The sequence below is a fragment of the Balaenoptera acutorostrata genome, chromosome 12, assembly GCF_949987535.1.
Source record: "Balaenoptera acutorostrata chromosome 12, mBalAcu1.1, whole genome shotgun sequence".
Lineage (NCBI taxonomy): Eukaryota > Metazoa > Chordata > Mammalia > Artiodactyla > Balaenopteridae > Balaenoptera > Balaenoptera acutorostrata.
In genome coordinates this window covers 2902393-2929947 of record NC_080075.1, presented here as the reverse complement: position 1 = coordinate 2929947, position 27555 = coordinate 2902393, and the positions used below count along the sequence as shown (strand labels likewise).

At 46.2% G+C, this 27555-nt stretch overlaps 2 protein-coding genes across 6 annotated transcripts in view; one reads left to right on the top strand and one right to left on the bottom strand.

Moving 5' to 3' along the window:
* TGFBRAP1 (transforming growth factor beta receptor associated protein 1) overlaps positions 1-13821 on the bottom strand; it is a 51763-nt gene extending 37942 nt beyond the window's left edge. Inside the window, exons 1-2 of one of the 5 annotated variants that reach the window (XM_057558065.1) lie at positions 13148-13241; positions 9068-9490 (exon numbers count right to left, since the gene is read on the bottom strand). The gene's annotated coding sequence lies outside the window, so the exon portion shown is untranslated. Of the gene's footprint in view, positions 1-9067; positions 9491-13147; positions 13382-13574 lie in introns of those variants that run through there. The other 4 variants (XM_057558066.1, XM_057558064.1, XM_057558067.1 and 1 more) reach the window with 4 other exon arrangements.
* A 3927-nt stretch (positions 13822-17748) lies between these two features.
* On the top strand, positions 17749-26496 carry C12H2orf49 (chromosome 12 C2orf49 homolog). The gene is made up of 4 exons (XM_007172105.2): positions 17749-18041; positions 20296-20462; positions 23527-23908; positions 26281-26496. Exons 1-4 carry the CDS (start codon positions 17940-17942, stop codon positions 26335-26337), a joined length of 708 nt encoding a protein of 235 aa, XP_007172167.1. The 5' UTR covers positions 17749-17939; the 3' UTR covers positions 26338-26496.
* Positions 26497-27555: the final 1059 nt, after the last annotated feature.

Sequence of the window (27555 nt, the reverse complement as noted above, 5' to 3'; positions counted from 1 at the left end):
GATTTCAGTGAAAGGAAATCATTCGACACTGTTGGAAAAAAGTGAAGGAAAGAAAACGTTTCCCACTTGGTCTCCTCCCACCAGGCAAACAGAGACCCTGGCAGGACAGCACACGCGTGCTTCTAATGAAGTGCCACCCTGCTCCTTCTCAAAGGGGCTGAGACTTACAGGGCGTCTCCTGTTCCCGGGAAACACACCTGTGGGTAGAAGACAAGCACACCTATTCCCCACAGACAACGCAACAGCGACACTTCAGAAAAAGGCAAAAGCGATTCTCATTGATGTTCCCCTGAGCCGCACCAGCCACTTGACTCGGTGTCTAAGTGAATGGTGGGGAGCAACCTCTATTGTGTGGTTCATTCCTGCCCCTCAGATCTCATAGGAGACACAGAGGCAGGGATCACACCCCAAATTCCCTTGCATTTTTCCCACTGAGGTACGCCCGTTGCCCCAGCACCATATTTGGCTCCCAGAGGAAACCTGTTCGTGTGGAGCAGTAAAGACGTGCCTTGGGACTTCCCTGGTGGTTCAGTGGTTAAGATTCCACGCTTCCACTGCAGGGGACGTGGGTTCGATCCCTGGTTGGGGAACTAAGACCCCACATGCTGCACGGCGTGGCCAAAAAGAAAAAAAGAAAAGATGTGCTGCAAATCTCCAAGTCTTGCAGGTGGTGAGTTGAGATGCTTAGTGGATTTGTGAGGTTACGGACAGGTCAGTTAATGGATTACTTCCACCAGAAGACAGACTGCCCCAGACTCTAACCCTGGGCTTTCCACTTCTTCCTCCGGAAAGGACTCTGGTTTCACACTCCACAAAGTAAGAGGCAGCAGAAATGAGCAAGATGGCTTTTCCCTGATGTCTCCGCTGGCCAGAAAGCAGACTCATGCCCAGTAGTCCCTGATAGCCCCAAGCAGGAGAGGGGGATTATGCAGCTCTAAAGAGAACTGCAGGGCCTGATGAAGTCAGAGGGAGGCTGGCTGGACTTCTTCTCACTTCCCGTATCCAAAAGCGTTGCCTCATAAGAGACCAAACCCCTAATCCTTTGATGCGTTCCAGCAAAGGCTGGAAGTGAAAGACCTGTACAATGAAAACTACAAGATGTTGATGAAAGAAACTGAAGAGGACACAAATGGAAGGATACCTATTGAATATGTTCATGGATTGGAAGAATTAACATTGCTAAAAGGTACTTACTACCCAAAAGCATCTATAGATTCAATGCAATCCCTATCAAAATTCCAGTGGCATTTTTTATAGAAATAGAAAAAATAATCCTAAAATTTGTATGGAATCACAAAAGACCCAAATAGCCAAAGCAATCATGAAAAAGAAGAACACAACTGGAGGCATCAAACTTCCTGGTTTCAAACTATACTACAAAGCTATAGTAATTTAAACAGTATGGTACTGGCATAAAAATAGACACATAGATCAATGAAACAGAATAGAGAGTGCAGAAATAATCCTCCACTTATACAATCACCTAATATTTGACAAGGGACCCAAGAATACTAAATGGGGAAAGGACAGTTTCTTCAACAAATGGTGCTGGAAAAACTGGATAACCACGTGCAGAAAAATGAAATTGGACCTCATCTCACATCACTCACAAAAATTAAATCAAAATGGATTAAAGACTTAAACATAAGACCTGATACCATAAAACTGAAACAAAACATAGGGAGGAAGCTCCTTGACTTTGGACTGGCAATAATTTTTTGAACATGACACCAAAAGCACAAGCAACAAGCACAAGCAAAAATCAACAAGTGGGGCTACATCAAACTAAAAAGCTTCTGCACAGCAAAAGAAATAATCAACAAAATGAAAAGGCAACCTACAGAATGGGAGAAAATATTTGCAAACCATATATCAGATAAGGGATTAATACCCAAAATATATAAAGAACTCATACAAATCAATAATAATAACAACAATAACAACCAAAGAATCCAATAAAAAATGTGCAGAGGAACTAAATAGACGTCTTTTTCAAAGAAGACATCCAAATGGCCAACAGGTGCATGAAAAGGTGCTCAACATCACTAATCATCAGGGAAATGCAAATCAAAACCCCCATGAGACATCACCTCACAGGTGTTAGGATGGCTATGATCAAGAAGACAACAAGTATTGATGAGGATGTGGAGACAAGAGAACACTTGTATACTGTCCGTGGAAAACTGGTGTAGCCCCTATGGAAAACAGTGTGGAGGCTCCTCAAAAAATTAACAATAGAAATGCCATATGATCCAGCAATTCCATTTCTTGATATATATCCAAAGCAAATGAAAAAAGAAGTTCGAAGAGATCTCTGCACTCCCATGTTTACTGCAGCATTATTCACAATACCCAAGATATGGAAACAACCTAAGTGTCTGTCAATGGATGAATGGATAAAGAAGATGTGAGATATATGGACACACATACACGCACACATACATACATATACGTCTATACAAGGGAGTATTATTCAGCCATGAGAAAAAGGAAATACTGCCATCTACAACAGCATGCGTGGACCTTGAAGGCGTTATGCTAAGTGAGATAAGGCAGAGAAAGACAAACACTGACTGATCTCACTTATATGTGGAGTCTAAAAAAGCTGAACTCCTGAAAACAGAGAGTAGAATGGTGGTTCCCAGGTGCTGGGGGCATGTTGGGGAGATTTTATTTAAGGGTGCAAGTGTGTATCTAGTGCTAGATAAGTCCTGGAGAGCCAATTCACAGCACGAAGGTCAACAATAGTGTATTATAAACTCCAAAGTTGCTAAAACAGAATTACATGGAGGTAAATGAAAGCTGACACTAAACATTCTGATACTTAAAAAAATGATTTATTCCTTTAAGCAGCAGGAAAATTTCCTCCATGATCTAGTCACATGATAAATTTACTTGGATAAAATAATGAATCACAGAAAGATAAACTTCAGGCTGTACCTCCCTATATTAAGTCCAACTTACTGGGGTCTGAATTCAGAGAGGTTTTAACATGGTAGTAAGATTAAAAATTTCTCTAAAGTGTACAATTCATACTTTATCGTGTGATCACAAACTGATTTGATATTTAAACTAACTTTTTCTTAGAACTGCACCTTAAAAGCATGGCTGTAATTTAAAAGATCAATATTTCAGTTTTCTCAAAATTGCAAAATATATACCTAGAGAAAAAAATGGAAAAATATTAATACATTCATGGACAATAAAAAAAGATAACATTACATACGCAACAAGCACCTGTATGTGTGCAAAAAAAGTTACAAGACACTGTGCCTTTCCCAAGAGTCTCCCAATCTCATTAAGGACATAATAGAAAACTACACAAGTAACAGTATAAAGCAACGTGTGTGCTAAGGGCCAAAATTTAAATATTAGTGAAATATTAGTGATTACTTTCCACCAAATTAAGAATATACACACCACCACTAGTGATAATCAGAATCTGAGTGTCTTTGAAAATGTTAATGTAAAAATATTAGTTTTCAAAAAAAAAATACTAGTTTTCTTCTACAGATGTACACAGTATCTTTTAGTTACACCTGAAGACACTGTCAAGAGAACCTGTTGCTTTGGCAACTTCCTAGGTCCCTTTAGGTTTCCTAGGAAACCTCAGTTCACTAAGTCCCTTCTTGCTGCTACACAGAGAGCTGGGCAGCAGATTTTAAGATTACCCATAAGCTTCAAAAACGTTTTTCTGTGTTCTTTACTTGAAGAACTGTTACAACAGCCGTATAGGCTTCTAGAGGCCCTACTTCTCTTGGTAGAACTTGGCCGAGCCTGGGAGAGCTGATGCGTTTACACAATGTAACACCTCGGGCTATATTCTGATTCCATGGACACTGTCTCATAAAATAAGCACCAGGTCCAGATGGATCTCCTAACAGTTCTACCAGACCTTTGGCAATTGCATAATTCCAATTTCACACAATACATTTTCCTGAGAATAAAAAAGAAGGAACGTATCCTACTTCATTTTATAAAGCCAGTGTAAAGTATAACTTTGATATCCAAACTAGATAAGGATATAGGAACAAGGAAAATCATAGATCAGTCTTATAAATAAACATGCAAAAGTATTAAATGTTAGCACACTGAATCAAGCAATACATATATATGTGTGTGTGTGTGTGTGTATATATGAACACAATATGAATAAGTTGGCATGCAATATTGGTTTAAGGTAATAAAATCTGCCAGTTTAACTGAGCACATTTAAAGATTAAAAGAGAAAACACATAAAAGAAGGAACAAGACCATTATCATCTCTTGTGGGTTGAATTATAGCTCCCCAAATATGTTAAAAAGTCCTAACTCCCATTACCAGTGAATATAACCTTATATGGAAATAGGGTCCCTACAGATGATCAAGTTAAGATGAGGTCATTAGGGTGGACCCTAATCCAATATGAGTGGTATCCTTATAAAGAGGGGAAATTTGGACTCAAGACAGACATACATAGAGGACAGACACGTGGAGACACAGGGAGAAGATGGCTATCTACAAGCCAGGGAACACCCAAGGCTGTGAGGACCTCGGGGAGAGGCCTAGAATAGATTCTCCCTCAGAGTCCTTAGGAAGGACCACCTCCACCACCACCCTGATCTCAGACTTCTATACTCCAGACTGTGGGACAACAAAAATTTATGTTGTTTAAGCCACTCAGTTTAGGGTACTTTGTTACAGCAGCCCTAGCAAACTAATACACCATCTGTAGTCAGCATTGTAATGGAAGTCTTCGCCAGTTGAAAAAGAATAGTTACAAAGAATTGAAGACAAAGACATAAAACTATAATTGTTTACAGGTAATAGTACCGTTTGCGTGGAAACTCACAAATAATCTATTAGAATTAATAAAAGGTTAGAAATATCCTTTAATCAAAAAAATCAGTATACCAAAGTAATCTGCATTTCTACACACAAACAACAATTAGAAATTTTAATCTTGAATAAAGGACATTTACAGTAGTACAAAAAAATTAAGGTATGAAGAAATTGTCTAGCAAAGACGTGTAAGAACTTCAAGGAGAAAATCATAAAATCTTATTGCTAGATATTAAGGAAGACCTGATTTTTAATCTCAGCATACATTTCTGTAGAAATTGACAAGCTGGTTTTAAAATTTAAATGGTAATCCAAGTACCTAGAATAGTCAAAACAATCTTGAAAACAAAGAACAAAGTTGAAGGACCTACACTGATTTCAGCAATTGCTATAAAACTGGAGTAATTACGATATCTAGATAGGCAAATAGATCAATGGAACAGGAGAGAAAGTCCAAAATTAGACCCACACATATGTATTCAATTGGTTCTTGACAAAGGCACCAATGAAATTCAGTGCGGAAAGTAAAGTCATTTCCATCAATGGCACTGGAACATGTGGATAACCTTAAATGGGGTTAAGAATTAACCTCAATTATCCCTACCTCATACCATGTACAGAAATTAATCTGAGATGCATCAAATTATTTTAAAACCAAAAGCTAAAACTATAAATCTTCTAGAAGAAAAGGCAGAAGGATATCTTTGGGGCCTCGGGGTATACAAAGATTTCTTAGGATACAAAAAGCATTAACCAGAAAAGAAAAAAAGGTGATAAACTGGATTTTATAAAAATTTAAAATGTGTATCCATTGAAAGACACAATTAGGGAAATGAATAGGCAAGCCCCAGACTGGGAGAAAAACTTGTGATATACATATCAGGCAAAGGGCTCATTTCCAGAATATATAAGAACTCCCACCAACCAATAATAAAAAGACAACTCTAGTTGTTAAATGGAAAAAGATTCAAAAGTGAAGGTATGTGAATGACCAATAAGAACATGAAAAGATGTTCACCATTATTAGTCATCAGAGAAATCTATTTTAAGCCATGAGATACCATTTCACACCTATTAGAATGGCGACAATTAAAAAGACTGACAACACTAAATGTTAATGAGGACAAAAGACAACTAGAAACCTCATACTTTGTTGGAAGGAGGATAAAATGGTACTGTTGCCTTGGAAATCTGGTGGTCTTTTACAAAGTTAAACATGCGTATATCCTGTCACCCCGCAGTTCCGCTCTTAATGTTTCCATTTCTCCGGAGTACATGCCAACACCCACAATAAGACTTGTACAAGAATGTGCATAGCAGCCTGATTCATAATAGCCCAAAACAGGAAACAGCTCAGTTTTACCCATTCGTACCCATACGTGGAGTATTCACAAAGCAGAATACAACTTGGAAATAAGGATAAACCACCGCTAAAGCCAACAGCATGGATGAATCTCAAAAACACTGAATGAAAGAAACCATACACATATGTGTGTCTGCATGTATATGAAGTTCAAAAGCAGGCAACACTCATCTATAGTGATAGAAGTCAGAACAGTGGTTACTTTGGAAAGAAAGGGGTGACACAAGGGAACTTTCTGGGGTAACGCAAATATCCTACATCTTGTTTGAGGTATTGGTTGCACAGGTGTATGGCTTTGTCAAAATTCACTGAACTGTGCACTTAGGTTCGGTGTATTTTACTGTATGCAAATTCTGCTTCCATAAAAAAGCAAACTTGCCCCTAAAAGACCCAGAGAAAAAAATGCAATTCCAATAAAATTGTAACAGGTATACATGTGTGTATCTGTGTGTGTGTGTGTATAACTCAACAAGAAGACTATAAAACTCATATGCGGAGAAGGACCAAAAAAAGCAAGACATTTCTGAAAAAGGTAAGGTAAGGGGACTTGACTCAACAGATAAGATGAAATATAAAGTGATGGCTATTAGGATAATGTGGTGCTGGTACAGGACGAACCCAAGAGAACATACCCGAGGGCTCAGAAACAGACCGTGCATATACGACAGAGGTGGCACTGTATATCACGGGGTGTATACAGAGCACGCACATGCTCAATAAACAGTGCTGGGCAACTGGATATCCACACATTAGAAAAAAGATAAACTAGAGTCCTACATTATACCATACACCAGAATTATTCCAGATGGATGAAGATATTTAAGTATGGAAGGCACAACTTTAAAACTTTGAGAAGAAAATAGGGGAAAATATGTTAATGACCTTAAGGTAGGGAGGAACTTCTAAAATAAGATAAAAAAGCACAAACCCTAGGGAGAAAGATAAATTTATTCACGTTAAAATGTAAAACCTACGTTCTTCAAAAGATACCATCAAGAAAGTGAAACGTTAAGATGAAGAAACATGAGGATGGGGGAGAAGACGCTGACCTCACACGTCTGACGAAAAGACGCCTGGATGGTCCAGGGAACTCGCACAGGAAGAAAATAACACGAATCTCACAGAAGAACAGGTAAAAGGCAATCCGGCTTCTCATAGAAGTGGAGACGTGAACGGCCAGCAGCCATGGAGGAGTGATCAACCTGCAGAACCATCTGGAATTGCAAATTGCAGCTACAAGGAGACCTCGCTGCCTACCTATCAAGCGGACAACACCTCTGAAGTCCTATGACACTGGGGATTTGCAAGAACCTGGAGCAATGGAAATGCTCCACGCTGCGGGTAAAAGTCACAGCAGAAAGAATAAACATGGAATAAAAGCAATGTTTGAAGTAGAAAGATTATCTAGACTCAGAAAGACACTCGTAGACCCAAGGTGACAAGATTAAACAAAGAAAAAAATATATATATACATATAGACTCCCGGTCTGAGCCAGAAATAAATATATCCTGCTAAAAGAATGCTATGACAAAGTGCTGTTTATTAAGATGGGATCCTCGCCAATAATTACTTTTCTTGAACCAAAGGACACTGTTACCTCCTGTCACAGAACGTTCACATAATATGAGAACAGCCTTAAGATGGGCATGGCATCCTGTGTGTCTGCAAAGAATCACACATTTGAGGATTACATCGACACTTTAAAATAAAACAAACTCTATAGAGCCCTACACAGCATATGTACATCAGAGATGTATCACTTTAGAGGTAAAAACCCATCAATGGGTATCACAGCCCTATGACAGGAGGTGCTTCCCTATAGACCAGCTAAAGATTAATTCTTACCTACATTTTAAAAAGGACACTTTACCTAAAGGCAGATTTGCTATTGTCCCAGTTTACATTTTTTTTAAATTTTCTGATAGTCCTTTATAAGTGAATAGAGATCAAACGGTCATTCTAACGTTTGGACCAGAGCCAGGCCTGATTCTAAGCCAACACGGGAAGATGGGCAGGACCATGGACCTCACATCTCAAACACCACGTCATCACCCCCCTTAAAGCGCTTCGGAAAGTGTGCCACTGCCTAAAAGATAAACTCCAAACTGATCACAAGATGCGAAGCCCTTAAAAATGTAAACTTGGCCAATTTTTCCTCTTAATTATAAACTACAGTCATTAACCTATTCATATTATTCCACATCAGTCACTTGTTTTATTAGCTACATTCAGTTCTGAATCCTTGAATTCCTCAGGCACTTGAGCTGGAAAGCCATGTCTATGTCTGCAAGCATGTGAGGGGCTCTACAAACCCACCAGTTGTCAAAAGAGATCGGGAGCAAAAACCACTCCCTGGGCACCGTTTCAAGGGACGGAAACCATTCATCAGAAAGTAGATTTCACTGGTGGTCCAGTGGTTAAGACTCCACGCTTCCACCGCAGGGGGGCACGGGTTTGATCCCTGGTTGGGGAACTAAGATCCTGCATGCTGCAGGGTGCGGCCAAGAAATTAAAAAAGAAAGAAAGAAAGACTCTGACTGGGGGTCAGAGTCTCGGAAGTGGGCCCAGGGAGCGTGGCAGAGACCCTCCGAGAGCCCGCCACTGGTCAGAGGAGCTCAGGCGTTAGCTGTAAGAGAGCTTGCATTCCTTGAATCTGCCTGTCATTTACAGTATTTCTACAAATGCAACTTTAAAAAAATTTTTATTTTGCCATTTTAACAACAGACTTTCATAGAAAAAAGTTTCGTAAGAAGTTTCTCGATTAACCTGGGTAAACGCATTTATAAAGACCTGAGATACCAACACTCTAGAAGGGGGAGATCTTTGGGAAAACTGAAAATAGCAGTTCTACTGAAATCAGGTCTGAAAATATCAAACCTACAAGGGAATTAAAGTTGTCACACATTCTCACGTTCCAGGAAAGGGCCGGGGGGAGATACACAGCCTCCCAAGTTTCATCGGCTGTTTTCAACCCCACGTCAACAGGTTATCACGTTGGTCCCATAAGATCAGGAGAGACAGTTGAGGCCCAGAGGACGGAGCTGAGCGGACGGGCCGGAAAGGAGGTCTCACGACACCGCAGGTCACCTGGTCTCACTCCCGTGGAGGCTGGAGCAAGCTCGGGGCCAGTTTCTCGCGGAAGGAAGAAGACTGAGCAGACGCTGGACCAGGGGAGCCGGGAACGTCTGGGACGGACTCAGGTGGACAGAGGGTGTATTCCCGGCAAGTCACCTAAAGCCTCTGGGCCTGTCCCCTCCTTGAATCTGGGTGGATGACACGCTGTCTCTGGGCTATTCTCTGGCTCCTGTGGAGGACAGGGTAGTGACAACAGTATCCTAGGGAAGCCATAACCCTTGGGATGCTCCTCACGTGCCAGGCTCCGGATCAAGTGGGCTCTTCCAGCTCACCGCGGTGGCCGACCACTCCGCAGGGGGAGATGGAGCTCTCACAGGCTGAAGGACCACGGAGAGCGGGGCCCTAACCACTGCGCCACACTGCCCACCCCGGGGTCAAGGCCGCTCTGAGTCTGGATGAAGGATGGGCACCAGCTGACTGTGGCCCTGGGCCCCGGGTTTGGACGGATGCTTCACTCCGAGAGGCGGGTGTCACTGTGGACACAGAGGCTACACAGCCGCAGGTGAAGAAACTGGGACTTCACCCCCGTTTCTGTTTCTGACTCCAAGGCCATGTTCTTCCTACTGCATTGACCAAAGGGGGCGAGTGTGACTTCGGATCCCCGAAGAGAACTCAGACAACCCCAGACACGGGGGGCACCGTGGTGTGAGGCCCACAGGTGGGGTCCTCCTGCGGCTCCTCCCGAGGGACCCTCAGCAGTAGGTCCTCGCTTTCCATCCCGAGGCTAGAAGAGGGCCCCCAGGACCCGCCTCACCCTCCCTTCTTACGTTTCTCTGTGGCCAAACGCCTCCCCCCCTCCCCACGCCCCCTAAACAAGCTGTGTCACAAATAAACGCTTCTTCCCAAATGGAGTGCAGTTAGCACTGCCTTGCTCAACCTCAGATACAGAGTGACACGCGGACACGTTTCTCCGCCAGCCCGGTAATCTCATCTAAACGGGACACACGTTTCTGTGGCGTCAACTGTTCTGAGGGACGGCAGCCCACGCTGCCCCTGTGCGTCTCTCAGCTCTCACAGCCGGATGCTCAGTGACCCGGTCCTGAAATCCGCCAGGAATCCACAACACATTTACTGACCTGCACCAAAGACAACTCTTCCCCCTTTTGAAAATCAGGACACCACTGGATGACCATTTAATGTTCTCTTTTGCACTCATGTGACAGAGATATTATAAGGCTAGTTACATCACAATAAACCTGTTTCCATGACCTGAAAGAGTATCTTAAAACAGAAGAAGAAAAAAGATACAGCTAAGGCCGAACAACTAACTTGTTATCTTGATCTTTTCCCAGTACATACCTATATGTAACTATTCATAGTTGGGACCCTTTTCCTGGGCAATATTAATCAGAAGTATTTAAATACGTATATATGTAAATATACACACACAAGTGTACGTACACATACATATATACACATACCACATATACGCATTTGTGTGTCTCTGTGTATACATATCATATGCGTCCTGTAACAGCAACACCAGCAGTTATAACTGAAGCAGGGATTTGCAAAGGGCAGGGCAGGCGAGGCAGACAAGCTGCAGAGGAGGAGTAAGGCTCTCCAGGGCATTCCCTCTGTAACATCTTCCTCAGTACTGGACCTTCAAACCGTCATAAGAATGATTGAGGGCCTACTGGATGCTAGGCAATTGTCCTCTTTCACAGGTTATTTTTCCTGAATCTTTAATTTGCCCAATAGCAGCTACCTGACTATCGAAAGATCCTGATCTCAAATCATCTGCACGATCTCACAACACGCTCAGTGACCACTGCTGCCCTTCTGCACTGAGCACTCCAGCTTACTCGGGGTAGCCCCAAATTAACTTGTTACTTCTACGCTCATTTTGTGGTACGGTATTGTTTAAGAAAGAAAAACGGGTCAGGTTTGCCACAGAGAAGATGAGTTATGAAGGCCAAATTGTTGGGCGGTATCCAAACACCTGGCTGCCACAAATGATTAATGTATTTCTAATGAGAACTGAGACCAAGATGAAGATGCTTAACTCGTTAAGCCAAATTTCCTCGAGTTTTCTTAAAGGATCACGAAATTTTAATATTACCGTGAAGGAATAAACCATAATAACCAGTTTTTTTTTTTTATGAACAGAAATGCTAGCTGCAAATCAGGCCTGGAAATTTCACGTTTTTTAAACAGTGAGCTCGGTGCTTTTAAAGCTTGTCAACTGGAGCTGCCTGAGGGAAGAACAGGCTCCTGACAAAAAGCCCTCTCACTGGAGGGTCAGGCAGAGGCTGGAGCGTCCTGGGAGCCCGCAGTGGACGGCAACTTGCCTCCACCTGTAGGACCCAAGGACTGCTGTTCACCGTCTGAGTGGAAGAGAAAAGGCAGGGGACGTACCTGAAGGCGAGGGCTAGCACCACACCTGTCCCCCATGTCTTTGTAAAATGTGCACAGCAAATTGGAGTTCAGAGCCCCCGGGGAGCCTCACCCCAGAGGAGAGCCCTCACTGGGTTAACAGTTACTCAGAGCCAAGACCACCACCTTCAAAACTGAGACAGCCACCACGCCACATCCTCATTTCTATTTAGTAAAAATAATTCATCGAGCACCTACTAAGTGCCAGGCTCTGTGCCCAATGCACATTTTCTTCCTGGAATGCATGTATCTTTTCTCATAGTCCCCCTATTTTGATTGAAGAAACTGAGGCTCAGGACGTCCAGTGAATGCCCTGGGCTCCCAGTTAGGAAGTGGCAGCGTCAGGGTTTGCACCTGCAGCTCCACGCCCACCACCGCCATGGAACAGCACTGCCCCTTTGCACAAAGGAACGGAGCCTGCGAAGGCTAGTGGTAGACGGCCTCTAGGGCCACACACCAAAGAGGCCGCTCCAGTGACCACCGAGGCTGCGTGCCTGTCAGAAATGGAAGGAAAAAGAAAAGGAAGCAGCTGGCCAGATGTTCCTTCCTACCTGACCATAGGGCTGGAGTTTCCGGCTGACCAACAGAGAAGCGCGGCCAGAAGAGGGGTAGCGGGCTCGGGGGGCGCCTCCAGCCGAGAGCTCTGGGCCAGGGTCTGCCAGCTCACACCGCGGCGGACCCTCCTCACACATTCTCCCAGGGTCTTCGCCTGCCACCACTGTCCCCGCGGCTGCCTGCCCTCCCCAAGCGCTTTCTCAAGGATGGAACCCTGATCCGACAGGTTGGGACCCCAGCACCCAGTACAGTCCGTGTGCATTAAGAGGCGCTGGGTGAACCCCCATGTCCAGCGGCCAGGCAGGGCCTGGGGGGGTGATGGTCACCCAGCAGCCCGTGGCGGAAGCAATGGCAGGTGCGGGAAATTGCAGGCGGGAGCTTGTGTCTTGAAAGCCACCCCCTAAAACACAGGAGGCGAGAAGCGGAGAACTCAACTTCCTTCCACCCGCACCTCCGTCCCAGGGGAGAAGAGGGGCGAGGTCTCCCCTCCTCCCATCGCACCCCTGCCCCGTCTCCCAGTACAGGCCAAACAGGCCCGAATGTGGCCCGGAATCTGCACTCTCAAATCCCACGAGCTCCAGAAAACGTCAACCACAGCGACAAAACCATCGTACGCACGGGTGGAGGGGAGACGGGCGAGGGGCACGGGGTGTTGTCCCGCCGGGCTCCTCCCTCCAGAACAGCGAAAGCCCACCCAAACCGGGACCAAGCCTTGGGTCTTCCCTGCCCCGAAAGCGCGCAGCCGCACAGCCGCCCCCTCCCGGCGCCGCGCGCCCGCCACCCGCGCACCTGCCTGCGCGCACCTGTCCGCGCACCTGCCCGCAGGCCGCCGACCCCCAGCCCCTGCCGACCCCAGCCCCACCCTCCCCGCGCTCCCTGCCCGCCCCGCGCTCACCGGCCCGCGCTCCGGCCGCTCCGGGCCCCGCGCCCCGGGCCGCGCGCTCCTGGGCCCCGGCCCCGGCTCCAGCCCGGCCCCGCCGCTTCCCGTCACGTGGACGGCCGAGGGCGGGAGCGCCAGGCCCCGTCCGGCCTGCGGCCCGCGTCGCCTGCAGACCCCGCCCCGGGCCGGGCTACGGGGAGGGGGGCGCCCCTCCGGCCTCCGGTGCCGGGTGTCTGCAGGGTTCCCGGCGCGCCTGCCTCGGGGGTCCGGGGGGAGACGCGCCGATCCCCGCGGGCGCTCGAGCGGAGCCTGCCGGGCGCAGGGCGGGGTCGGTAACGCGGCGAGGCTGCCGCTGCCGGGGCCGCGCTTTCTCCTCCCCCGCGGCCTGCCGGACTCGCTCACCGCCCTGCTTCTAGCACCGCGACGGCGCTGGGCAGTGCACCTGCTGAAGGAATGAATGAATCCATCCACCCATCCATCACTCCTGGGAAAGGCTGGATGGCGCTGCCACCTGACGAAGTCGGGCTGGAGGAGTGGACGGCTGCTTGTGGCCCCCCTGGAACCGAAATGTACTGCTGGGCATGAGCCGCCCGCTTCCGGCCCACCGCCAGCCCCGAGCCCCAGGGGCAGTGTATTCCAAGGTGTCCTTATTGAAGCAGGGAGTCCTGGGACTATTTTACCCAGTCCTTAAGGAAAGCTCATCAATAGCTATTCCTTTGGGTCAAGCCACAGTGAAGACTCCTAGGTTACGAAGAATCCATGCGCCTCTCTTCAATATATAGTCAAAATCCAGTTTCACGATGAAAAAATTAGAAAACTCCCTCCAGAGCTGTCAGTGCTCAATTATCAGCATAAATTATAAAAAGCCCAATTTTCTCAATGATTTCCCCTGACTTTAGAGGTCCCCTGTGACCTCAGCTTTCCTCCAGCCCCTGGGGATTACAGAATAAAAACATCCTCCAGAACCAGGAGTCATACCAGATTCTACTCTGTGGTCTTCTGCTTCAAATGGAGAAAAACAAATGACCCCTCCCCAAAAAAACGTTACGTGAAGGAAATAAAGAACCATCAGGAATTACTCTTCTATGGCCTTTTACGCCCTTCCCTTCGGAGTTCGTGGCCACACACGTGCCCCAGCCCCAGGCAGTGCTTCAGCCCTGACCCAGCGGATCCAGCATCACTGGCCCAGCCTCCAGGCGGGGAAGGGGTTTCCCAGAGTGTACAACTATGTGTGCTTCAAGGACAAGTGGCAATGAATGGACTCCCGGGTCTAGCGCAGCCAGGGAGCTGGAGAACACCGGAGTACGTTCAGCCATCTCCTCGTTTGGCCCAGGCCTGTGGAGGATATGTGACTGGTCATCAGCTCATCACTGGCCCAGCGGGGCCTAGAGTCCACTCTGCGCTTTTTCATTTCAGTGCTCTACCATGGCCTGGCGTGAGATTAGGTGCAGAGGCGACACCTACTGACTGCCAGCTGGACATTGGGCTAAGGGGCTTAGGGCAGTGATCTCATCTAAGCCTCTCCATATCCTTATGAAGTAGGCACTATTGATTTCTGCATTGTACACGCGAATTCACAGATGCAAAGAGAAGTGAAAGGCTTCTCCCAAATTCCATGGAAGAAAAGAGCAAGGAGAAGAACCCAGAACTCAATAACATCATAAAATTTTTTATACATAAAATTAAGTTTTGTTGGTTGAATGGTTTATGGAATATTTGTGTTCTGCTTTAAACAATCTAGGAGTGCAAACGTGTTAACAAAAAAGGGGAGTAAAAGGAGGTAATTCAGAAATAATTATTTCCTTTTTGAAAGGATTTGCCATAAGATTCTTAAAATGGCAAACTCCACATGTGCTCATTATTCCATCTAGAAACATTTGTTCTTCCTGAACTTTCTGAGGAGTCTATTTCACATATGTCCGGCAGCTGTATGTAAGTAACTATTCCATAAATGTGCAAAGATCTGCATCAGGCTAATTCAATATTTCTCATGTTGTTTTGATTGGTCATATTTATGAATGATCAAAGTAATATTTTCAAAGGAATTATTAACTTCATTTATTATATTTATTAAATATCCCTTGGGCCCATACTACACATGTTAGAGTATTTTACAGAGTTTGAAAAAAATGGTCTAATAGATTAAGCGTTGAATAGGTACAACCGAATACTTTAATAGTTGCTATCTACTCCCAAAACTTAATATCCTCACTTACACATAGCAGAACTGTGGGTCTAAATAGCTAAAAACATCGGTCCAAAACGTGAACTGTTTTTTGTTATATTCACTTTGAAGCATTTTATGGATGCTCAGATACAGTTGACAATACATCTGATAAAATATTTATAACATAAGTCTCTTAAATATTACACTGCCAACAAGAGGAATCAACACCCCAGGTTCTCAGTTTATATCTTGTTCACAATTTATTCATTCAGTAGACACTTACTGAGTACCTAAGTACAAGCGCTGCGCATGCTAGGGACCGGGCAGAGATTCCAAGGACACATATGCACCCTGTCCCAGAGGAGCTCATAACCCAGTGAGGTGATGATGCCAGGCAGGGCAGTGTTTGTTGGTTTCCCTCAGCTTTGTTCTTGTCGACTACAGGCACCAAATAAAAATGTTAATGAAACCCTCATGATCTTTGAGTGAAGGGAAAATTTTCATAATAAAACTTAAGCATCGGGCTTCCCTGGTGGCGCAGTGGTTGAGAGTCTGCCTGCCAACGCAGGGGACACGGGTTCGAGCCCTGGTCTGGGAAGATCCCACATGCCGCGGAGCAACTGGGCCCGTGAGCCACAACTACTGAGCCTGCGCGTCTGGAGCCTGTGCTCCGCAACAAGAGAGGCCGCGACGGTGAAAGGCCCGCGCACCGCGATGAAGAGTGGCCCCCGCACCGCGATGAAGAGTGGCCCCCACTTGCCGCAACTGGAGAAAGCCCTCGCACGAACCGAAGACCCAACACAGCCAAAAATAAATAAATAAATAAAATGCTGGCTTAACTCCTAGAGAGTTTAAAAAAAAAAAAAAGGAAAGTTAAATTAAAAAACAAAAAAAACTTAAGCATTTATGGTTACTATATAATACTCATAGATAATACTGTAGCAGGAATAAACTTCAGTCTACAAACTTAAATATGCAACAAATGGAATTTTTTCTGTAACTGAGCTTTATTTCTACTTTAAGCCCCCAGTCGGCTGCAGTGACAATAATCTTATCAGTGGAGGCCGGCCCCCTTCTCAGGACTGTGTCTGGTTAGGGAATTTGTTAAGTGCCAGAGATGAGGAGAAGTGGGAGAGGTCAGGTCCTCGCATCCCTGGTCCCCACATAGATTCTGAGATGCTCTTTGGCCACTCTGGGGTTTGGTTTTCAGTCTTTTGGTTTTGGAGCTGACAGGCCTGGCCCCTCTAATCATGGTAACTGCCTGGCTTGAGGGTCGGGATGCCTGTAGCTTCCTTGCTTCGATGTGGCAGGAATCTCTGTGAGGCGGCCCTTCTGCCTGGACACATTTGAAACATCACCTTAGAACTTGTTAGAAACGCAAATTCTCCCTGCCCTACTTCCTACATCAGAAACTCTGATTAAAACACAGCAGACCACATGTTCTCGGAGGCTCCACTCTGCAAGCCTCTGCCCAGGAGGGAGCCGGGGCAGGCGTTACCAAAGGCATAGTCTCTCCTTCCCTGGAGCAGGGAGCGGTGTTAGAACCCAATTCTACTCCCTCCTTTCTGACTCTTGATTATTTTTTCTTCTGCCCAGGGGACGCTCCCTCTATCCTGAGATGTTTGTTTCAGAGGCACCAAGAGTTATCTTAATGGATTTAGTTTTAAGCAGGGAAGTACTTTTAGCTTTAAACTGGAAAATATCGGGAGAAAAAAAAAGCGCAGATCTCACCTGCCATAAAACATTTTTGCTGATGAAGAGCTTGAGGCTTCAGGTTAAGTCCTGAAAACCACAGGGAGAAAGAACACAGCAAGAACCGGTAACCACATTTTCAGGCTCTTACAAATTCTTTCCCCCCCACCTACACCACCGTCCTGCCACCTCTCTCCCCTGATGACAGTCAACAGGCTACAACAAATGTCCGGGTAGATAGAGGTAACAGGGAAGGGACTTTCCCTGCTTTGGCTCCAACCGCACAACACTGTGAGGTGGCGTTATCATTCCCGTTTCACAGCTGCGGAAGCTAAACAAAAGTGCGGCCGTGTCCCCAGCGCTTCTCAGCCGTTATTTTCATGTTTGAGCAGTTTCATCCGAGTATTACTTCAGGGAACAAATACTTGAGTGCCTACTATGTGCCAGGCGGTGGGGTTTCAGGGAATTAAACCCTCTGGCCTTACATCACATTGAAGGAGGATTAAGAAACAAATAAAACGGTTAAAAAGAGAAACCCGAGACGCTACCCACGCCATATTTGGGATAACGTCTATCTGCCTCCCGCGCCGTCTTCCCGCGAGGCCGTCCTGGGGCTCCCATTGGTCTCTGCCCCTGACGTCACAGGAGGCGCGACCGGGCGCGACCAATCATGGACCGCTCCGTGAACTTCGCCTTTCCGTCTCTTCCCGCCAGACTGGAAACGCCAATCGTTTCCTCGGCAGAAAGACCTTTCACTTCTTTCGCCCCCGCGGATATTCCCCGGCGAGAGCCCATTCGGCACCCCAGCCGACCCTGAGAGGCGGAACGGGACGGGCGGCGCACCCAGAGTGACGACGCACCCGAGGCCGCCGCGCCGGCTGGGACGTCACTTCCGGGGCGCTTCCTCGCGGGGCCTTGTGGGTAGCCGGCCGGGGTCTCCTGGCGACGATGATGGCGGGGGATGTGGGCGGTCGCAGCTGCCCCGATTCGGAGCTGCTGCTGCACCCGGAGCTGCTGTCCCAGGAGTTCCTTCTCCTCACCCTGGAGCAGGTGCGGCGCGCCGGGGCGGGCGGGCCTGCTTGGGGGAGGCGCTGGGACTTGAGCTCGCCCCGGGGAGTCCTCGGCGGCGCTGGACACACCCGCCGCCGGCGCGCCTGCCGCTGGGTCGAGCCTCTCTCCGCCCCGCTCGGACCGGCCGGGTCTCCTCACTACCCTGTCCGGGAGAGAGATGTCCTTAGAATATCAGGAACTCCCGGGAGTTAGGACTTACGTTTTTGGGTCCTGATGGCTCGGAAAGAGGAGTCCAGGCGACCCCCGCGGCCTGGATGTAAGCAAGGGCCTCCGAAGAGAGGGGTAGGTCGTAGAAGAACGGAAATGACGGGTGGCGGTCCCCGACTGCCAGGACTGGAGGGCATCGGAGAAATCGACTGTTCTCCACTCTCACCGCGTTCAAAGAGGGGGAAACTGAGTCCCAGAGAAGTGGCATTACTAATGTGAGGTCACACCGTCGGTAGATGGTGCAGACAGGCGAACTGGCTCTCAGTGCAGCGTTTGCTCTTTTTCAGCTGGTGTGGCCTCTGATAGCAGAAGAGAAATAAGACCAAAGAAGTGATGAGTTTTGTTTAAAGTGGTAGAGGATTACTGAAAGCTTTTGGAGGGGTTTAAGTAGCGTGTTTTGTTGTTTTCCTTGTGTTTTTCCCCCTCGGTACTCTTTCTCTGGTTTCCTCAAGCTGCCCTGCTAAGTAGATTATTTTAGGGATGTCAGTTACCTTTCTTACCTGTGGTTCTCAAACTTTTTAGGTAGGTCACAGTCACCCCGGGGCTTGTGAAAACACACACTGCTGGGCTCCACATCCAGAGTTTCCGATTCAGTAGTTTGGGGTGTGGCCTGGAAATTGCCATTTTTAACGAGTTCTTGCCGCTGGTCCAGAGACCACAGTTTGAGAACCACTGTCCTGGGGCAGTGCTTCCCTAACTAAGGTGTCTATGGATTCTGTAGGAATGTTGTCCAAGAGAATCCCTAGCGTTTCCCCATTCTTCAGAGTGAGTACAGGTGAAAATTGATAATAAAGAGTGGTCCAGTATAAGAGATAAAAGAAGTAAAGTTTGTGCTTTTAAATCTTGAAGAACAAAAAGAACGGGGATCAATTTATCAGAGGGCTGATTGGATTTGTTCTGTCCGTTTTAAACACAAATGTTTCCAAGCCTTTCTGAATTGTTGAGCCCACAATCTCCTTTCCATCCTTATTTTCCTTCTTAAATCCAACTCTGTCCGTAACTGCTCCTATGCCTTCTGCCATATGTTTTCTGTTGAGAGTAAATCGGAAAGTGAGGTGATGCAGAGAGGGATAGTTGGACGATGACCGGGAGCCACTGAAAGGACTGGTGCAGACATGAGGGGCCGCTTGTTCTGGTGTGTGCTGTTACCAGGACCATCATCAGGAAGGGGAATGCAGCTTCCGTCCATAGGGCCATTCAAGTCTGGGTGGTGGCCTTCAGTTTAAGAAGCACTGTTAGGGAAACATGGGGAGTAATATACAGGGTGAGACCTCCAGCCCGCTAATCTGATCATGATAGTAACACTCTAGATAACTTTTTGACAGGATGTAGTAATTGTTATCATTGTTTGTTTTCTTTTGTCTGGTCTCCCCAGAAGGTCCCTCATTTTCAGTTTTGTTCATAGGTTAAGATGCTGCTCCTGGAAATGGTCTTTATGCCTCCTGTGTGGGCTGAGCAGTGTGGACAGCTGTCCTTGTCGCACTGAGGACATATGACCACTGTCTTTAAGATGAAGCTGAACCAAAATTTGAAGAGCTTAGCGTCTTTATAATACTGTTTTTTTTGTTTGTTTGTTTTTTAATTTATTTTTGGCTGTGTTGGGTCTTCGTTTCTGTGCAAGGGTTTTCTCTAGTTGCGGCGAGCGGGGGCCACTCTTCATCGCGGTGCGCGGGCCTCTCACTATCGCGGCCTCTCTCGTTGCGGAGCACAGGCTCCAGACGCGCAGGCTCAGTAATTGTGGCTCACGGGCCCAGTTGCTCCGCGGCATGTGGGATCTTCCCAGACCAGGGCTTGAACCCGTGTACCCTGCATTGGCAGGCAGATTCTCAACCACTGCGCCACCAGGGAAGCCCTATAATACTGTTTCTTGCAGTATCATATAGAATGTTAGGCATGTGTCTAAACGTGAAAATGGTTTTATACTTGTAATTTAAGCAGTCATGTTTTACCCTGTTAGGTAGGCAGTTGGCTAGTTATTGAAATGAGAGATGTTGTTTTGAAATTACTTTTGTTTCCTTCTCTACAGAAGAACATAACTGTTGAAAATGACATGAGAGTAAACAAAGACAGTCTTACCGATCTTTATGTTCAGCATGCAATACCACTGCCGCAGAGAGATTTGCCAAAGAATAGATGGGGGAAAGTGATGGAAAAGAAAAGAGAACAACATGAGATAAAACATGAGACGAAAAGGTACTTTTGCGTCGTTCTGGTTATCGTCTTATCTTATATGACTAAACAATTTTGCTTTTCTTTTTTCCCCAGATAAACTTAGGTAAACAGTATTGAGTCAGCTACTGTTTATTGAGCACCAGGTACTGTGCTGTAGCATGAATAAAACTGACAGAATTCCTTGCTCATATTTTAATTGGGAGAAACACAATAAAAAAGTTAAGTAAAATACAAGGTATGCTACATTGTGGTAAATGCTAAGGGAAAAGTGAAACAGGGAAAGGGAGGACAATTTTACGTAAAGTGGCCAGGAACAACGTCACTGAAAAGTGACATTTCAGCAGAGAGGCCTGTAGAAAGTAGAGGGCAAGCCAGCGCCCCAGGCCGAACCTGAGAACCTGGTCAGGAGTGTGTCCACACGATGTACCAGGAACAACCGGGAGGCCGTCAGTCTGGGCGGGGGCGTCACAGGCAGCGCAGGGAAGGAGGTGCACAGGGCTGAGCGCAGGGGGTTGTCAGTCGTTGTGAGAACCTTGGCTTTGCTCTGAGACGAGAAGCCATCGGAGAATTTTGAGCAGAGTGATGACACCATCTGATGGACATTTTAAGAGGTTTATTTTGGCTGCTGTACTGAGAAATGATTTAAGGTTGGGGGAGGGGCATGGGGAAACCACTTCAGGGGTTGTGCTGTAATCCTAGCAGCAGATGGCAGTGACTTTGACTGAGGTAGTGGACTTGGTAAGAAGCGGTTGGGGTCTGGATGTGTTTTGGAGGCAGAGCCAATAAGATTTGTTGAATTGTCAGAAAAAAGTGGAGTCAGATAAGACTCTGAGGTCTTTGAATAAAACAGAAATGAAGAGATGGTCGTGTAGCTTCAGGTACACTATTTTAAAGTTTTAAATTCCAGAAAATTTTTCATAAAACCACAAGCAAGTGAATTTCCTTTTATAAAGAAAGTTACATTTAACTAATCAGTGTAGTTGGTTAGTGAGGACCAAGTATCCTAAGATCCCTAAATGGGCTAATTATTTCTTTTCTTGTGTCTGTTTATCACAAGTGGGTGCTCTTGATTAATTGCTGAATTTCTTTTTAGAGCCTTACTGTCACAGGCAGTGCACTAGAGAAAGTGGGAGGAGATGGGGTGAGAGGGCTGCGTGAGGAGAATGCCAGCTCTGAGTTAGTGGCTTTACTCTCTAGGTACAAAGAAGAATTCATGACTGATAGGGAGGTTGTTCCCCAAGTCTGAGAACAGCTGAAGAACGTGACGTGTGTGCTCATCTGTGTATAGTCTTCTGGAGAATAGATATGGGTACAGTCTCACTGTTGATCAGGAACACATTCGGTTCAGGGTGAGCATCATTTTAACTCTGTGGTTACAGGCCGTGTATGAGTGTTAACTGTGGTAAATCTGTGGATTATGCCGTGTATACCTTTAATTTATTTTTGGTGACTCTTATTAAGAAAGTATTTTCTTCTTGACCTGCACATTCAGGCACATTGTCGTAAGCAAAGCTTTCAGTACTGTTATGTTTTACTTCCTATGGTAATCCCTCTTAATTCCTCTATATCATTTTGGAAAGGATCTTTGACTGTTTGTAAACATCACAGTTTGGCTCTCAAATCAGAGCATTAAAGCTGGAAGGATCTAAGAGACCATCAGGCCTTTTTGAATTGCTTGTGACTTTCCCTGGAGGAGCTGAGCTCCAGAGGTGCTGTGATGTCCCCCAGGGCACACCACGCCAGGCCCGGCTCTCTGGTGCAGTGCTTCTCAAACTTCAGCATGCTCCTGAGTCAGGCTGACCTCTCCCCAGCTGGAGAGTCCTGCCCTCAGTCCTGCTGTCTGTTGCCCTCGGAGGTGGCGGTGGGTGGACGGTGAGCTTGTTTTTCATCTTCTACCAAATGGTGTTCACTGGTGGCCTAAGAACTGGTGAGTTTGGCCAGTCACCTAGGGTCTGGCTAAAGTGCAGACTCTCAGTCAGTACAGATCACAGCCCCAGCTGCTGCGATTCTTTCGAGCTCCCGAGATGGCGCTGGTGCTGCTGGCCTCTGAGCGGCGAAGCCCGTGTCCTTCCTGACGACTCAAGTCCTTTTAACGTGTTTATTTTAAATAAACAAATCTATGTTTCATTTGAGGTATAATTAATAATGAACAAATGAATGCTTTGATTATTAATCTTTATGATTAAGAGTGGCAGTTAGGTTTTCGGAAGCTAAATGTGAAGACTTGCCAAGTTATAAACTTAAAATTATACAGATGTTAGTTAGTTTCGAAGATACCGTGGCTTTAAAGACCTTTAATGAATGGAGTAGGATGTCCTGTCCCGTTGTCTGTAGACTGCCATTATGGTAGTTTAGTATAGTTTTTTTTTTTTTTTTAAATTCACATTCTTTTTTATTTATTTATTTATTTATTTATGACTGTGTTGAGTCTTCGTTTCTGTGCGAGGGCTTTCTCTAGTTGCGGCAAGTGGGGACCACTCTTCATCGCAGTGCGCAGGCCTCTCACCATCGCAGCCTCTCTTGTTGCGGAGCACAGGCTCCAGATGCGCAGGCTCAGTAATTGTGGCTCACGGGCCCAGTTGCTCCGTGGCATGTGGGATCTTCCCAGACCAGGGCTCGAACCCGTGTCCCCTGCATTGGCAGGCAGATTCTCAACCACTGCGCCACCAGGGAAGCCCTAGTATAGTTTTATAGTCTATTTCCTTTCTAAATAATCATTGATACATGGGTAAGATAACCCTATCAATAGGATGGTGATTTTTAAAAATTAAAAAAAAATTTTTTTTGTTACTAGGAAATCCTGTTTTAAGTTTTGGGGTTAGTTGGTGGATTGATGCTTTAAAAATAACTGTGTATACCTGAAAGGTAACTGTAAATTTTTGTCAATAAATATTTTAAACTTAAAAGCACTGGAAAATTATCATTTCACTTAAAGTAAACATAGAAAACTGCATATCTGGTAGCCCTACTTCCAGTAGTCCTACTTATCAATAAATCTTTTTCGGTCATTGTTTTACCTTTGAGTCCCAGGGAACTGGTTTGCTGTCCAGAGGGTATTTTTCATGACACATCTCTCCGATTTCAGGAGTAGCACCGCAGACGGGTTTCGGAAAAGACCCCTCATCGTGTTTGACGGGAGTTCAACAAGTACAAGCATAAAAGTGAAGAAGAGCGAGAACGGAGACAATGACCGACTCAAGTCCCGGCCTCAGGCTGGCGCTACCAGTAATGCCTTTCGAAAATTGTCAGATTCCTCTTCAGGTGTTTCACCCCTAATTTTGTCTTCCAATTTGCCTACGAACAATAGAATGGAACACAATAATAATGACACTAAACAGAACCATGACTTAATGCATAGGAAAAGTCCTTCCGGCCCTGTGAAGTCGCCGCCTTTGTCGCCTGTAGGAACTACTCCGGTGAAGTTAAAGCGAGCCGCTCCCAAGGAGGAGGCCGAGGCCGAGGCCGCGGTGAGTGTGGACAGGAGATGTGATCGTTCTCCAGCCTGTCAGTGATCCGTCTCACTTGTACATCTCGTTTCTCGTGTGTTTGAGCCCTGGAATCCATGATGATAAGCTAATGTTTCTTAAAGTGCACTCAGTTTATTTCTGCTTAAAATGTGTAAAGAGAGTGTCTCTTAGGCCCTTTTCCTAGATTTTCCTCACTTAGATCCTTTAACTATCTTGGAACTAAAAGAGAGAAATAGTCCCTTGTTAGCAAGGCTTAGAATGTTAACGCAGTTGTCCAGGGTCACGCATTTATGAAGTAGCATTTTAGAGCTTGACCTTAAGTCTGTTTTGCACTTACCTTAAAATCACACCAGAATCTCTAGGATTTACCCCTTGCCTCCCCTACCCCTCACACGTACCTATCTTTAGAAGGATGGAGTCTCCTCTGTTACGCTCTACTAGACTTACCATTTGGATGCTTGGATTTCGTACGGCAGATTTCTATAGATAACATGGTTTATTTTGAGTTTAATTATGAGATTTTACATATCTATATATATTTGATCTTCCCATAGTCTTCTCAGAAAAGTGATTTCACTTTTAAACATCCAGCAGTTTTATAGCTTTTATTCCTTATTTTAGTTCATTCAGGCTGGTATAACAAAAAATACCATTGACTGGGTGGCTCAAACAATAAACATTTATTTCCTGTGGTTCTGGAGGCTGGAAGTCCAAAATCAAGGCGCTGGCAGATTCAGTGTCTGGTGAGGGCCCACTTCCTGGTTCAGAGTCAGCTGCTTTTCACTGTGTCCTCACATGGCAGAAGGGGCAAGGGAGCTCCCTGGGGTCCCTTATGGGGGCACTACTCCCCTTCATGAGGCTCCACCCTCATGACATAAGCGCCTCCCAAAGGCCCCACCTCCAGGTACCATCACATCGGAGATTAGGTTTCAACACAAGAATTTTGAGGGGACACAAACATTCCGTCCATAGCATTCCTGTAAGTATACTTTGGCTTTATTATCATCTTCAAGTTGTGTGTCAAAGGGAGCAAAACTCTGAGTGGTTCAGACCTTCTGAAATAGCAGACCCGGGGCTTCCCTGGTGGCCCAGTGGTTAAGAATCCGCCTGCCAATGCAGGCGACACGGATTCAAGCCCTGGTCCGGGAAGATCCCACATGCCGTGGAGCAACTAAGCCAGTGCGCCACAACTACTGAGCCTGCGAGCCACAACTACTGAGCCCACGTGCCTAGAGCCTGTGCTCCACAACTACTGAGCCTGTGGGCTAGAGCCCGTGAGCATTAACTACTGAAGCCCGTGCGCCTAGAGCCCGTGCTCCACAACAAGAGAAGCCACTGCAATGAGAAGCCTGCGCACCGCAACGAAGAGTAGCCCCCGCTCGCCGCAACTAGAGAAAGCCCGCCCGCAACAACGAAGACCCAACGCAGCCAAAAATTAAATTAATTAATTAATTTAAAAAAAAAAAAAAACTAAAATAGCAGACCCTGGAAAAAGAAAGCTGCTCTGTATCTGAGCCGCCCAAAGTTCTTGTGTTAGTTCTTCATTGACTCCTTTCAGCAACCCTGTGAAGGAGGTACAGTAGCTTTTCCCATTTCACAGATGAGGGGAAAGAAGCTTAAATAATTTAAATAACCTTGTCCAGGTTCCAGAGTCAGTCAGTGGCCGGCCCGCAGTTTGAATCCAGGTCTGTGTGGCCTCAGCGGACGCACTTCTGACGGCCCCACGCTGCCTCTGCCCTCATTCCGTCACTCCTGGGGGACGAGGCGGGGGTGTCGGAAACGAGCGGGAAGAGCAGTCCAGACCTTGAATATTGGGATAAGAGTGAGCTTCGAGGATTTTTTTTTCCCCCAGTCTCTTGGAAAGCATTTTTCTACTCAGAAAGCTTTTACTGTTTCAGAGGTGTGATTTTTTTCTCTCTTAAATCTTGTATGAAGGTTTTAGATTGTGAGGTTGGGAGGAGATGCGCTCGGCAGGGAGGAAGCAGGTCTGGAGCAGTCAGCGGTTCTCAACTCCGAATGTGCCTGAGGTCACCTCGAGGGGCTTCCAGAAAACCTGGCCCGAGTCGGAGCCTCGTCCCAGCCACCTCCCGTGGGTGCTGACTGAGTTGGTTCTGCGATAGGGCCCAGGCCTGGGCATGTTGGTCAGTTGGTCAACTTTACCGTGGGTGAGTCTGCAGGGTAAACATCTGAGAACCACAGCTGGCAAAACCGGAGCCCGGGGCTCGCCTTCTTTCCTCACCTTCCCCACCAGATGGCAGCAGTGCCCCACCGTTTCTGCATCAGTGGTCAGGCTTGGTGGTTTAAAATGTGCCCTTTGGGTATTCTCTGACATTTCTGCAAGTGTGAACTGACTTCTTCTCATGTCTTTTCAGAATAACCTGAAGCCCCCAGAAGCAAAGAGGAAGATACAGCATGTTACATGGCCGTGAAGGAAAGTTTCCAAAAATGTAAATATAACTGTAACTGTAGTTTTTCAAACAAGTTCACTGACATTTACTGACAGTATTTACAGAGATCCTGATTATTGTGGAATTTTCTTAAGAGGTTTAAATTAGGTTCAAAATAATAAAGTCCTTTCCTTTCCTTTTTCCCTCCTTTTCCTTCCTTTGGGGGGAACAAATCTTGCCTTTCATGCTCCTATTAGGAAAGAGTTTCTTTTTAAACAAATGGTTTAGTATAAGTCATTTATATTGGCCCTACTCAAATAATTAGCTGCAAGTCTGGTATAAAGCATTTGATGAATTTTAGGAATTATTCGCATTAGTCTCTTTTGGTCTTTGGGGAAATTTGAGGTTTTTTAAACTCGGATATTTTAGAAGTTCACAATTTTCATTTCTTTTCCCAAGCAAAAGAAAATAACAGTTCATCGCAATATTCTAGTGAATTCTGCCAAACTCCTCCTCAAGGTTCCCCATGGAAAGCATATTAGTAGTGCTGCCAATAAACTGTTCGGAATATACAGATGAAATTGCTGTTCTTTAAGTGCTCGTGTTGCCTCTTTCCATAAACTCGAAAGGGAAACGGGCGCTTGCTATTGCTCCTTCCCTTTTATTGTGAATTGATTTCTTGTGAGTAGACCGGCCCACCCCTTGGACGCTCCTGTCACGTGGCAGCCCTGCTCCTCTTCTCACGGTGGCTCTGACCTCCCTCTCAGCTCTGGTTTCACTGTCTCCTGGGAGCTTAATCTTTTCCAAATGAGGCCGACTTCAAACTCTTCAGGGGAAGTAATCACTTTAGAGGTGGTACCTGATGGCAGAAAGCTTACAGGATAGGAAGGGTGGGTAGAATTCTAGAACCTGAGAATCCAGGAAGCCTAGCAGTGAGGGGAACTCGGCGCGACATGCATTCGTCAGAAGGGGGTTTGCTGAGTCGGAGGTCGCGAGAGAGCAGCACGGGGGCAGGGGCCCGTCACCCGCGGAGGCACCGCCGAGGTTTCGTTGGTGTTAAGTGGTGTCACTCCAGTTGTGTAGCAGAAGTCAGCGGGGAGCTAGGCTAGCCCTCACGTTCACGAGTTCTGGTGTCCACTTCCTGCTGTGTATTTCTAACCAAAGCCAAGGGTACTTTATACTCTTCCCTTGTACGACTGATCTTCGAATGGGGTTTGCCTTTCGACACTTTTTAGAGCAATCCATTGCTTTTTTGATATG

What these genes read in the sequence shown, in the direction of transcription:
- C12H2orf49 (XM_007172105.2), top strand. Translation starts at nt 17,940, where the DNA reads ATGATGGCGGGGGATGTGGGCGGTCGCAGCTGCCCCGATTCGGAGCTG. An exon ending in TTCTCCTCACCCTGGAGCAG is followed by an intron (nt 18,042 to 20,295) that starts GTGCGGCGCGCC and finishes CCTTCTCTACAG; the next exon opens with AAGAACATAACTGTTGAAAA. An exon ending in ATAAAACATGAGACGAAAAG is followed by an intron (nt 20,463 to 23,526) that starts GTACTTTTGCGT and finishes CTCCGATTTCAG; the next exon opens with GAGTAGCACCGCAGACGGGT.